This window comes from Mesoplodon mirus (genome assembly GCF_964341445.2).
Source record: "Mesoplodon mirus genome assembly, chromosome: 10".
Classification (NCBI taxonomy): domain Eukaryota; kingdom Metazoa; phylum Chordata; class Mammalia; order Artiodactyla; family Ziphiidae; genus Mesoplodon; species Mesoplodon mirus.
In genome coordinates this window covers 28,077,423-28,091,262 of record NC_138986.1, presented here as the reverse complement: position 1 = coordinate 28,091,262, position 13,840 = coordinate 28,077,423, and the positions used below count along the sequence as shown (strand labels likewise).

Below are 13,840 nucleotides of genomic sequence, written 5' to 3'. Positions count from 1 at the left end.
GCTCAAAGACCAGTCTTGCCACAGAGCCTTTAACAGAAGACTATATTATAGCTATCAGCTTTACCATTGCCATGAAAAATACAATCCTTTTATTATGTATTTATACTCATTAAAAATACTTATTGAGTACTTGCTGTCTGTTAGGTATGATGTGGGTACGATGTATAGAAAAAAAGAATAAGCAGATTCCAGTCCTTGAAGATCTCACAATGTAGCCTAAGTGTTTCGTATGTTATTTTGGAGGTAGTACAACTAGACTATAAATTCCTGATGAACAAATTCTGCTTATCATTCTCCTACAGTACCCATGCCAGTGTCTCAAACAGTTCTACATAAATGCTGAAGGGCTTAATGGTTAGCCCTAAAGTGATGACTGCAGAATAAACGAACCTGGATTACCACATTTGCCTTTCTAAATACAATAATGAAATTTAATAAAATAGCTTTCTCTCATTTGTTTTACAGGAACTTTTGACGTCAAAACCAAAGCACACCAGAAGTCCATGCTGCTTTTCCTAGAACTCCGCTTCTGCCTTTTACATTTTTACATTAAGAATATCTCTTTTCATTTGCCTCTTTTAGAAATAAAACAAAAAGGAAAAACAAGGATGTATGAATCAAAAGCCCTCTCATTCAGGCATGATAGCAGATCATAATACTGTTAAACCAATATCATAGAGATAAAAGATATTTGATGGCAGTAGTTTCTTTTTTTTTATTGTGAAAATAAAAAACAATAGACTACATCTCAGCCTAAGAACTATTCACATTTTGGGTCAGATAATTGTTGCAGAGGCCTGTCTCATGCACTGCAGGATGCTTAGTGATATCTCTGGTCTCTATCCACCAGATACTGGAATAAACATTCAAAAGTGTTTCTAGACACTGCCAGAGGTCCCCTGAGGGACAAAATTCTCTAGCTGAGAACCACAGCTGCACTTTATAAATATGAATTAAATCATTACTTAATCTATGAGCACTTAACCTGCAAATACTGAAATATACTTACATTCGGAGATCCAAAATTCTCAAAGTACTGTCTTTGGTATGAATTAACAAACGTTTTCCATTGGGATGAACCTCCAAGTAACTTATTGGAATCCCCTTAAACTCACTCTCTTTAATTTCCTAAAATGATTTTTAAAAAGATTATAAAATATTACCACTGTAAAGTTTGTCTAAAGTTAAGCCCTTTTAAGTGTACAAATTTAATTTTAAGATGTCATTTTCAGTTGCACAATACAGGATGTTTTAAAACTGTTAGCAAAATTATTCCGAGTAACTTCAGGTTAAGGATGAAAATAAAGCTGCTAAAATCTATTTTTTGGTTGTTATGTAACACCATATTTAATTAGTGTTTTTGTAGTATATTCCCAAACAAGAAGCACTTTCTACCAACATATCTTCTAACACTACACTGTCTATCATCAGGTAAGAAACTTTCCAATTTTTATAAATTCAAAATTAAGTATAGAATTAGCTCTCAAGTTCTATTTCAGTCTCAGATTATTTCTTCATACATCTATTTCCACTTGTCCTGAAAAAGGTAAATTATCAGCATCTTATTCTGAAATAATTTAGTTTAGATTGTAATATTTTTTTTGGATGCTTAAGGCAGCTAAATCTTCTACTTATAGAAGAAGACTATAAGTAGACCTGATTAATGATGTCAAGAAAGACACAAACACTGAAGGAGAATCTGCCTGAACAAGCCGTGTATAAGGACAATTTCCAAAGGTTCTTGTTTCGATTACCAGGAGAAAGAAAAAAACTGCAAATGCAAAACTGCTTAAACTAAAGTCTAAAGAGTCAAGAGAGGGTCTGCTTTAACCTCTGGGCAGAATTCTGAATTAGCCTTCTTCTCCCTCGAGGACCCCTTATTATTCTTGCCCGCTTCTCTTAGAGGGTCTCCTCTTCAGAGGTGGGTTGGCACCAGCTGAGGTGGGGTACAAACTGCTATAATCCTAGTATCAGCAGCTGAGCCCCTCCTACTGCTATTTGGTGCTAAAACCTGCTGTCAGCTTTTTACAAGTTACAGAATGAAGTCAGATACTGATACCACAGATGGGGGATTTTACTGAGCCCAACTACGATTTGGAGGTGGAGATGCACTGCTGAAGGTGTGAGCAATTGGAGCAACACTTACACAGATGCAAATGTGCAAAATCAAAACCAAGGCTGCATAACAAGTTAAGTGTTAGGTACAGGTTTGAGAAAGCTGCTGGTAGATTCAGTGTTTGTAGTATCTGTTAATGAGTTCCTTCATATTTTTATCATATTCATGCTCAAGCCCTAGTTCTAAAGACCACGCCCTATACCAAGGAGTGTGTGCAACAGCACATGGACACCTCATCTTAAGGGACAGATGTGTATAACCCAGCATCCTTCCCCCCACTGCTGGTTGAAGAGAACCAAGTAAGAAATCGCAGTCTCCCATCTGTCCTAGGACATAAGCTACTAAAAAGACATCCCAGCTCATTTCCTAACTTTCTATTTTCGACTGTCTCAAGTAACCACCAGGAGGCAGATTTCCAAGGTATATTTGCCTTTTGGTTACTATATTGAGGTAAAGAAACACATGATTTTTAATACAAATAATACACTCTGCACTGTAGACTCAAATGATTAGAAATGGTGCCTTTGGAGCCTTGCCAATCCTTTAGGTATCAATATGTAAGTAATTAGAAAGTCCTTTGCAAAGTTTGTGAAATTAGGCTACAACATGAATCCCAAGCCATCATTCATTAATCTGACAGACTAGATGAGAATGACTAAAAATAGAATAGACTGGTTTTTAAACAGATCTGACAGACTCAACAGATTTAGCTAAAGTTCCTGGAAATTCTTTTTCATGTAGAATGTCTTTTTTTTAAACAGGGACAATTATAATCTATTATGAAGAACAAAACTGAAGAACACAGGTATAGCATGTAAGACAAAAACTATATCAATACATATAAAAACAACTCAGGTTTAATAATTCATTTTGTATTTTTAACTTAAACATACTAAATATGCACCAACAAAGTTGCTTGGTATACAAGCCATCTTTAAAACACTCTCCTTCAAAAATGAGATCATTCATTTGTTTCTGCCAATTTAGTATATTTCAAATGAAACAATTACTGTGATTAAATGATAGGCCCTCTCATATTTATATAATCTTGATCACATAATTTTGAGGGATAGCACTGTTAACAAAACCTTGAGCACAGTGTTTTTAGTGATGTTATTAGACCAAGAAAAAAAGAATATGAATAGCAGAAAATGTTATTATGTATAGATGGTGATATACATATACCTCATTTTGCATAAATTTCAGTAATGGATCCCTGAATACCATAGGGCAAATTAGGGCTCAAAAAAAAAAAAAAACAAAAGCCTGGCCAAAATGAAGAAAATTTCACTACGTCACTATTATCAATTAGCCATCAGGAAGACATGATAATTGACTTCTCAGGGACTGAGAAAAACTTAATTTCTTTGAAAAGAATGAACGGAATGTCCTGACATCTTTTTTTTTTTTTAACATCTTTATTGGAGTATAATTGCTTTACAATGGCGTGTTAGTTTCTGCTTTATAACAAAGTGAATCTGTCCTGACATCTTAAAGTCATGTGGTTCAATTTCTTTTTCCCCATTTCTTTAATTAAATCCCCAAATATGAAATGGCTCTATACCTTATTTACACTCCAGTGACGCACTGAGTGTTGCACATCATTAACTTTGACATACGTATTCCAAACAACAATCACCCCTGTGCAGTCTCCTGAATACATGTGATGACCTATTTAAAAAAATAAAATTACTTACGTATAAATGTCACACAGGGGTTGAAACAAATATTATGAAATTGGGAAAACACATCCCAATAAAACAAAGAATTGAAGGGCTAGTAAAAGGCATTACAGTTTTTAAAAAGTCCAAAAGGCAAACAATCAGATCCTAACTATCTTTAAATGAATTCTTCACCCTTTTGAATTATTTTTGATGATTTATTTCCCTTTGTCACCTACCTGAATCTGAATACAAAAAGAAATGAGCATCTCAGTTTATGTGTACGTGGCTCGAATTCCAAAGCTAAACAAATTATTTGAAATATCCAATATGATCTGTATTGCTCACCTTTATTAACCTATATAATCTATTTTATATTCCTGGAAAAACATCTATACTCTAATATATACTGTTAGCATAATGCCTGAGACCTGGTAGGAACTCAGTAAATGACCAGGGAATGAATAAAATAATAAATAACAGGTGCTTCAGTTCAGCATCATTTCTTAGAGTCAAACCACCTTAAAGTTGAATGGGACCTCAGAGATCATCAGATTCAACATCATAACCCATCAGGAATATCTTACAAACCATTATGAACAGATGGTTGTTCAGCAACTGTGAATGTAATATTTTACACAAAAGTAGCTTATTCAACTGATGAAATGCTCTATATATTAGAATGTTCTTTCTAATTCTGAGCAAAGAAAATCTGTTTCTTGCAGCTTTGGCCCTACTTCTACCTACAGAGCGACGTAGAAGGACTTCTCTTTTTTCCACATCTTAACCAAATATTTGAAGAAATTCTTCATCTCTCTTTTATAATCTGAGCTACTTCTATTATGAAAGAATTTTCAGATGCCTTTCTATCCTTGGTTGACCTTTCCTGAATGGGTTCCTACTTATAAACATCCTTATGGTTGAACTGAGTACATTAGCAGTACTATCATTTTGATCTGGATCCCATATTAATTTATTAGAGCTATACACACCTATTGTCTGAAATAATAGAAAAGGTGACTATTTAATATTGAATTTCTTTATTCTTCCAGCTGACAAAATAATCTACATTTTATGTCCTTAAAACACTATCCATAATACTCATATTCTAAGATTAAACCTTTAAATTGCAAATCTCCCTTCTATATATTTCTGTACTAAAAAAAAATCCTGTTGCTACATTTAAAATATATATTTTCAATATTCCTCTGGGATTTCCACCCCCATCTTCCTCATTTTTACCCTTTACATAAAACGGCCCTTTAAAAAACCTACTAAGGGAATAATCACCAATCCAATGAAATATATTTTGCAATTTGGAACAGGACTGGTTGTTACAGCAAAGATTAGTTGAATCAAAATGTTTAGAAATTTATTGACTTCAAAATTAACTAACAATTCCCTCAGTGCCAAATTTATGCCAAGGTCTATCATATGATCTGCAAAATATGCATAAATCTAAATATACACAAACATATTTAATTTTATCTGATACATAAAGTCACCCTCAAGCTTAAATAATTATTATCCTAGTGAAACAGAAAATTTTTCAAAATTCTTCATGTAACGAGCCTTCAACTGGCATATATTCTTGGACATACCTTCAATATCAAAACAGAGAGAGTTGATGAAACTCTTGTGAGCGTCAAACTGTCGGATTAATATGGCAGGATCCTCTCTCATATCAACTTTCCATATACGTATCACAGAATCATAGCATCCTGTAACCACCAGCTCTTTTACAGCTGGGTGGAATTTAGCCGTGTAAACAAAAGAAGGATGAGGTAAAACTCTGAAAGTATTTGTATTGTTTATTTCATTTTTCCATATCCTGGAAAAGGATAAAAAAGTTACGTATTGCTTCTGAAAGGCAGACATTTCTCTAAGAACCAATATGGGCAATGGACTCTATAAAAGTAAGCAAGTGACAACAACCAATGGTAAATTTTATAACAATAAAAATAATGTGATGACATTATTTGACAGCCGAGTTCTTTCAGTTTGACAAAGCTATTTCTTATAGCTATTTTCAAGCATAATGTTTTATTCCTCTACTAATTGTAATCTATACTGTAAAATGACAAATGAATTGTAATCTATACTGTGAAATGTACTTGTATATGTCTGTACTTTTTAAACCTACCTATTTTTGGCATTGAGTAAACACAAATGGATAGTTGGTAAACTACTGCATTTAATACAATATAAGTAAAAAACAAAACAGAGGGAGAAATTTCAATGATTTCCCATTTAGGCTGTGTATATTGTTTTTCCAAAGTGCTTACAGTTGAGGGTTTAGAGAATAGGGTACTCTATTAACTTTATATTTGTAACTTCGAAGCATAGATAATGAACATAAAGATCTCAAAGACTTAGAAGGCACATTGAAATTACTATATAAATACTTGAGTAAAATAACATTAAAATAATTACAATATTTTATAGAAAACAGGCTATCTAACATCGAGCACTCACTTTATGTTTAATACTCTTGTTATCTCTTCCTTTATATAATAGGTGATTTAAAAGAAATTAATATTGTTATTGCTACAGTCTTGACAAGAGTAAACTCTAAGAGTTAAACTATCATGTTAGATACTCTGCAAGTCAATATGCAGGCAAAATCTAGGAACAAACAGGTGCTTTGTGAGTGTGAAGCACTTGATTTTTTAAAATTTAAGTTATCAGAATTAGAAGAATTTATTAATTTTTTAATATGGGGATTTATAGTTCATCCTTTTAATTACTAAGAACTGAAGCAAATTAAGTCTTTTTCAAAATTATCTATAAAAAAATAGTTGCTATTCAAGAATAACATTCTATAAGTTTTCTCAGCAGCTGCTTAAAATACAGGATATGATCTTTAATTACTAAGAATCCAAACTCATAAATGAAGGAAGTGAAAGAACATGTTTTCAAGTAAAAGTAAAGCATGTGTATCACTGCATAAACATTTTTACCACAGTAATATTTTCAATGAACATATGTAACATGAAATATAGTACTTATAGAAAGAACAAAATCACTAATTTGGAGGGAATATTAAGGAGAATGCTAAAAGATAAAACTTCAGTGGCCTGCTAATAAATCTTAGCAGCATTATCTGAAATACTATATAACAAGAAGAAATGAAGCAACTGTACCTTAAAAACAGCTCAATATAATTAGGACAGACACAATACCTTAAAATAAAAATGAAGCTTTTTACATAAAAGTGGAATTGGTATCAATGATGGCTTTCATCACCCAAGCAATGGTAAAATCCAAGATCAAAAGAAATGTATTAATGGGTTTGTGAAAAAAAATCAGATTGACCGAAGACAGAGAAGAACAGTGATACACAAATCTGTAAAGACCAGATGAACACACACAAAAATTATCAGAATTAGGAAAGAAAAAAAATATTCCAAAGTTAAAACAGTATGTGTGAAGAGAGGGCAGAGTGGGGCTTTATGGGCCTATTTGGGAGCCATTACACATGGACAAGTCTTTCTGATTATATTAGGAGCTGCTGATCTGTAGTGTCCTCAAATTATACTGAAGATAACTAAAGACGGAGATTTAGGTTAAGCCCATCTGGCAGAGAGCAAACCAGTGGAAAACAGTTACTCAGGAGACATGAACAATAACAGGTGACAGTGACCCCAGGGGATAACAGAAGACCTGGGCAGAAACCCGACCTCCTGCCACTTCTGAGCATTAGCAACTCTCGTTCTCTTCCTTTTGACTTCAGCTCATTCAGTGTAAGTATTCTTCACCTCTTTCAAAAACCCCACTGTCTTTTTCGTTCTAGCCACACTGTTTCTCTCTTCACTCAGTTAATCCTTCCCAACAATATTTTTAGGATGTAAAGAGTCCTAAATTAGTATCAACTTCCAAGCTACATAAAGAAAAAAAATATCCTTTACTACAATATATGCTGTGTGAGGAAACCCAAGTTGACTTCAAGAAATGGTAAAATCTGAGCTGGGTTTTAAATGATGACTATGAGCCCACCCTGGCTTACAAAAGGCATTTAGACGTGTGTTGAGTGGATGAGTTGGGCAGGAAGGGGAGGAGAAGGGCATGTCAGCATAGGAAGAGTCCACAGGTAACATGGAGATGCCAAAGAAGATAAGATGCTAAAGGTATTTCAAAAGATTGTGTGGGTGAGGCAGAGGGTACATGGGAAGTGCACAAGGGATGAGAAGGTCAATAAGGGTCATGCCTGTCATGCCATGCTAAGGAACTGGAACATTTTCCAAAGCGCAAAGATTTTTAAAGTCAAGACATTATGAAAGCTGGTTTTGGAAAGAATTCTAGCAGAGCAGGGATGGAGGAGCTAGAGGGTGAACGCTGGGAAAGCTTAGCAGCAACAGTTTAAGCAAAAGATAACAAGGACTTGAATTAAGGCAACAGCAGTGAGGATAGAAAGAATGTGACAGAATGTGAGACTTTTAGGAGGCAGAATTAATATACTTTAGAACTACCTGTATGTAGGAAAGAAACATGAGTACTACTCTGAGTTCCCAGCTTGGGAGACAGGGTGGATAAGGATGCCATTAAAAACTATATGAGGGCTACAAAAGGAAAACAAAATTTGGTGATTTCCGTTATGGATTTGAGGTGCCATTGGGCAATCCAGACAGAAGTGTGTAATACAAAGTTGAATTTGGAAAAAGAGAAGGAGCTCCAAGTCATTAGCATGTGAGATTCAAGGCCAAGGAGATGAGAGAGACCAGGATAAGCACACCAAACCACAGAAGACATCGAATAAAGGATCTTGGGGATAAGCATTTACAGAGAACAGGCGGAAGAAAAGGAACAAGAGAATGAGAATTGGTCAGAGTGATAAAAAGAAAACAGAAGAGGTTGTCAATGAAAACCATGACTTGAAAATATTTCAAGACTGTATTGTCAATAATGAAGTATTGCAGTGAAGGCAAACAGGGTAATGACTAAAACGAGCCAGTGGATCCGAAAATTAGTAAGAAACTGCAGGTCTCTCAAAGAAAGTTTATATAGCATGGTGGAAGTGAAAGCCAGACTAACTGGGGGAAGGTAAAGACAGTGTGTGTAGAATGCTTCTTGATGGTGTAGAAAGAAAAATAATGTGGTAGCCTGAAAGGCAGGAGGACTTTAGAAAAAGATTTCCTTAAGATAAGAAAATTTGAACATACTTCTGAGAGGAAAAAATCAATAGAGATAGATACTAAAGAGACAATAGAGATAGGAAATAAATGTAACAGATTAAAAAAGTAACTTTTAAAATATTTTATTGTGATACTTATTAAATTGGAAGGGGCTAAATTATTTTCAAACTGACATTTTGAAAAATGCAAATAGTTGACAATCTATTAAGCTCTTAAAACATAAGGTGCATATTCATTTACTGACCCTATACTGTGCATTGAGCAGCACCATGTCCTGGCCTCTGCATCCAGCTAACAGTGGAGACGGAATCCCTGCCACCAAGAGTTTATATTCCAGGAAAAATCTCTGTTGTTTAAGAACTTCATCTCAAAATATTAATTAAAGAGTGTACAAAATGATCATTTAAAGACAGTGAGGACTAGAAACATTATATATTACATAAACGAAATATATTTAACAGAATGTCTTTAGGAAAGACGTTTTCATTACTTCTTATTTAATCAGTGAGTCTGTATGATGCATGTTTATGATGGTTCCTTGATAAGCAAAATATAACTGAAGCATAAGAGTAGTTATATCACTTTATATTCATTCTCTCTGCTTTCTTTGAGGGCAAGCAGCATACACAGCGAGTACTTCTCAAGTATACTAACCTGGCAGTGCCATCAGATGATGCAGTAAGGATACAGCGATCATCTTTTGACCAGCAAAGATCATAAATGATATTGAGGTGGCCACACAATTCTCTCAGGAAACGTCCAGAAGGAATTTCATATACTAATGAAAATATTCAAAAATTAGTCTGTTTCCAGACAGAGGATTCTTAACCGAATAACATAAAAATTCATAATTTATAATAATTTGTATACCAGGTAAGCACTGTCTATAAGAATATTATCACCAAAGACATTTTCAGTATTAAAAAATGTCAAAATCGACTTAAAAGTAAGTTTTCACTTGCTTTAGACACAAGAATTTACATACCTAAAATTTTATAATGGACTACAATTAACAATTATTCTTATCTCTTCAAAGCAATCCTAATAATCTTTGATAATCAATTTATTAATCAAATAACTTTAAAAAATATTTATTTATTTAGGCTGCGCCGGGTCTTAGCTGCGGCATGCTAACTCTTAGCTGTGGCATGCATGCGGGATCTAGCTCCCCGACCGGGATCGAGCCCAGGGCCCCTGCATTCAGAGTGTGGAGTCTTACCCACTGGACCACCAGGGAAGTCCCTCAAATAACTTTTAAATTGCAATTCACTTCAAAGATTCTGTAATTTGGTCTTTCATGAATAAGGTACTGTTTTATCTGAAAATCAATCCAATTCCAACCAAAATTTAACTATTCGAAGCAATGAGAAATTTAAACTGTGCTATGGTGAGAAAAAAATTCTAATACTAAAAATGATAGACACTACTGTGAGAGAATGAACAGAGATTTAATCTAATAAACAAGGCATTGTGGTATGGCTATGTTACGTATACATACAATGAAATCTAAGATGACAACTTAACACAGAAAATACTTTCCAAGTCTCTACTACCACCTAGTGGTGAAACCAACTGCTCTTTAAAATATCAAGCAGTACACAAGAACTTCTGTAATAGCAAAATAAAGACCTCGGAAAATCTGCTTCCCATAAAAGCAACGAGAACACTGGCAAAAACTGTCAAAATTAACTTTTTCAGAACTCTGGAAATGAAAGGCTTGCAAAAATCTGAGGAGCATTTATTAAAGAAAACAGCTGAATCTTGGTAAGAACACTGAGCTCTGTGGTGTTTTAACGTGCCCTCTTCCCATTCCCCTCTCCCAAGCTCCAAAGTAGACTTAAAAACCAACAGCCTTGAAACTACGAAGAAAACCAGCAGCCTAGCAGCTACGGGATGGGGCAGAAGAGGCCTGAAGATCTCCAAAGCCCCACCTCCAAGATTTCTCACTGCTGGACAGCTGGGCAGCTCCCGGAAAGGCTCCATTTTCAGGGCTTGGCTTTATCTGACCTGGCTCTGAGCATGATCTGTGTGAAGAGCCGTAACTCTAGGGTGCATGAAGTAATCAGTGGTGTGGCTATCTGACACAGTGATACCAGGTGGGCCTAAGAAGAGGTTGACCAAAAAATTCAAAAGGAAAAACTGGGAATGAGATGTCCATAGGGGACTTTGTAAAGCTCCAATATATTCTGGGGAATCTAGAAGGACACGTACACATGAAAGGCTGTGTACATACTTGTGCAAGAAAGACCTGAAAGGCCCTACTGTGACTGCCCTGAGGACTGTGCAAGTAAACACTAAGGCAAAGTTGTAAACTCCCTACTTTAGAATTGAAAACATATCCACACACCCACACACACACCCCCACACCCACACCCACACCCCCACCCCCCCACACACACACGGCACTTCGGCATAGGCTGGGAGACCCGTTCCCTCAGGCATTTAAAACTCCCTCTCTAACCACTAGCGGACCACTAAGCTAACCAAGCAATGACTCCAGGGGTAAAACCTGACAAAGGATAAAGACCACAGAATTAGTCCAGGAACATCACTAAACAAACAACAACAACAACAAATCCCAGGTGGACAGATGGAGGGGGGGTAAAGAGAGGAATGTGATTTCCAGAGTTGCTACATTGTAATATTTAAAATTTCCAATTTCCTAGGGAGACACACCCCTAAAAAAAACCCAAAATAGTAAAGTATGGCCACACACAGGAAAAAAAGCAGTCAACAGAAACTGTCTATGACACTGGCTTCCTAGATAAAGACTTTAAATTCACTTGTATAAATATGTTCAAAGATATAAAGAAAACCACATCTAAAGAACGAAGGTGTGAGAATTATTTCTTACCACTTAATAGAGAATATAAAAAAAGACCAAGCAGAAATTCTAGAGTTGAAAAGTACAATAACTGAAATAAACAGTTCACTAGAGGGGCTCAACAGCAGATATGAACTGTCAGAATAATCAGTAAACTTGAAGACAGGTCAATTGAGATTATGCAGTCAGAGGGGCAGAAAGAAAAAAAATGAAGGAAAATGAATAAAGGTGCAGAGACCTGTAGGACGCCATCAAGTGTACCAATATAGAAATGATGGGAGTTCCAGAAGAAGAGAAGAAATAGAAAGGGGTAGAAAGAACATTCTAAGAAATAAAGATGAAAAACTTCCCAAACTTGTGAAAAACATCAATCTGCACATCCTATAAGCTAAATGAATTCCTAGTAGACACACCATAATGAAAAAATGACAAAGATTCTTCTTTTGTTTTTTGAGATTTAAGCAGTAAGTATATTTAAATTCAAGTTTTTCTTTCTTTCTTTTTAAAAAATATTTATTTATTTATTTATTTGGCTGTTCCAGGTCTTAGTTGCACATAACAAATTTGAGGGCTTTCATAATCAAATTATCACTACTATCAACTGACTAAAATTGGATTAAAATTTATCAAGAGATTTATTAATCCTTCATGTTGCAAAATTTCTATATTTAAAGTAGAAAATGCTTAAAAAATACCTTCTGAAAGTTTTAAAAATAAATTTATCTTCCTTCATTTGATCATTTTCATTCTATTTCTGGACCTACATTGTATAGCAAAGTGCAAAATTTTTCTAAAAGAATTGTTACTTTACTTGAGGAAATCTATTTTAATTTAGTAGTACTGGTAGATGACTCAAATTAAGATTTCAATGAATTTTAAGAACCAAGAAATATCCTCTGTATAGACTACAATCAGCTTAAACAGAAGGATTATTACTCACAAATAATTGGATACCCATCCCGGCTGGCACAGGCTGCTGCTAATATTCTTCCATTGTGGGAGAAAGCAAGACAAAAACATCCTCGCTCTCCTGCATTTAGTGAGAAGAGGTGCTTGTTCGGGATACGGCAAGCCTGAAAAACATACATTTTACCAATATAGATGAAGAAACATTAAAATATGAAAGCCAGCTGTTAACTTCAATTATTGTAGCTGTTGCAGTTTCTGGTTTTTTAAAAAGTCCCTTTACTGTGATGCAGAGGAAGAAGAAAGCAAGTAAGCAGAGAGATGGAAAACCATAGTAAATTACTTTCAAAGCAGAGAATCAGTTTCAATTCTCCAGAAAATTAAGTGAATTTATACTCCATGCCTAACTAGCACTATTCACCCAAAATATGAATAGAAAATTTCAATATCTGATACTCTAAAGCTGTCACTACCACATTATTTTTATACAGCCACAAAAATGAATGTATGTCACACCACCCTTATTTCATGACAGCAACTCATAAGTGATTTTTGCTGAATCATAAACTTGTTCTGAGTCTATAAATGCCATATAGGCCTAGCTGAAGTCCATGATGTATGAATATTCATTCTCTTCCTTTTTTTCTCTCTTAAAATAACCATTATTTGTACTGCCTTCCAAAATGTATTTTCAAAGTAAATCAATCACCTCCTATTGATTTCTCATTCACTAATTTTATTAAAATTCCTTCATAATTTTTATGTTTCATTCCTTATTACCGGATGAAACCAAAACTTCCTGTGCATTATTATCTGCTGTAGAAAATACTACTTACTTTTATTTGTCCTAATTCTCTCTTTCAAACTTTTGTGAGCCTTAGTTCCTGTGTTTCTTTCTTATTATTCAAAAAGTTCAACTGAACATATATTGGCCCCTTACTATATGCCAAGAATGTGGTACTTTATTACAAATGTCTTTTTATATATTCATCACAGTAAACCTGTAATTATTATTACTATATATAGCTAATAAGAATTATTCAGAGGGTTAAGCCCAGCTTAACAGGCCTAGTCAAAGATTATTGGTTCAAGGGCCCGCTTTCTAGATTGGTACCAGGTTTTTCACAAGTAGCATCAAGATTTAGCAGCATTATGAAGAGGCAACATTATGAGCAGCTACTAGAAAGGCGAAAAATCCAAC

General features: G+C 34.7%; 1 protein-coding gene across 1 annotated transcript in view; it reads right to left on the bottom strand.

Moving 5' to 3' along the window:
* Positions 1-13,840, bottom strand: part of AHI1 (Abelson helper integration site 1) — a 202,686-nt gene that overhangs the window by 146,100 nt on the left and 42,746 nt on the right. Inside the window, exons 12-16 of the mRNA XM_082634082.1 lie at positions 12,674-12,806; positions 9,564-9,687; positions 5,379-5,608; positions 3,681-3,787; positions 1,010-1,128 (exon numbers count right to left, since the gene is read on the bottom strand). Of these exons, the coding sequence (XP_082490208.1) occupies positions 1,010-1,128; positions 3,681-3,787; positions 5,379-5,608; positions 9,564-9,687; positions 12,674-12,806 (713 nt within the window). The remainder of the gene's footprint in view (positions 1-1,009; positions 1,129-3,680; positions 3,788-5,378; positions 5,609-9,563; positions 9,688-12,673; positions 12,807-13,840) is intronic.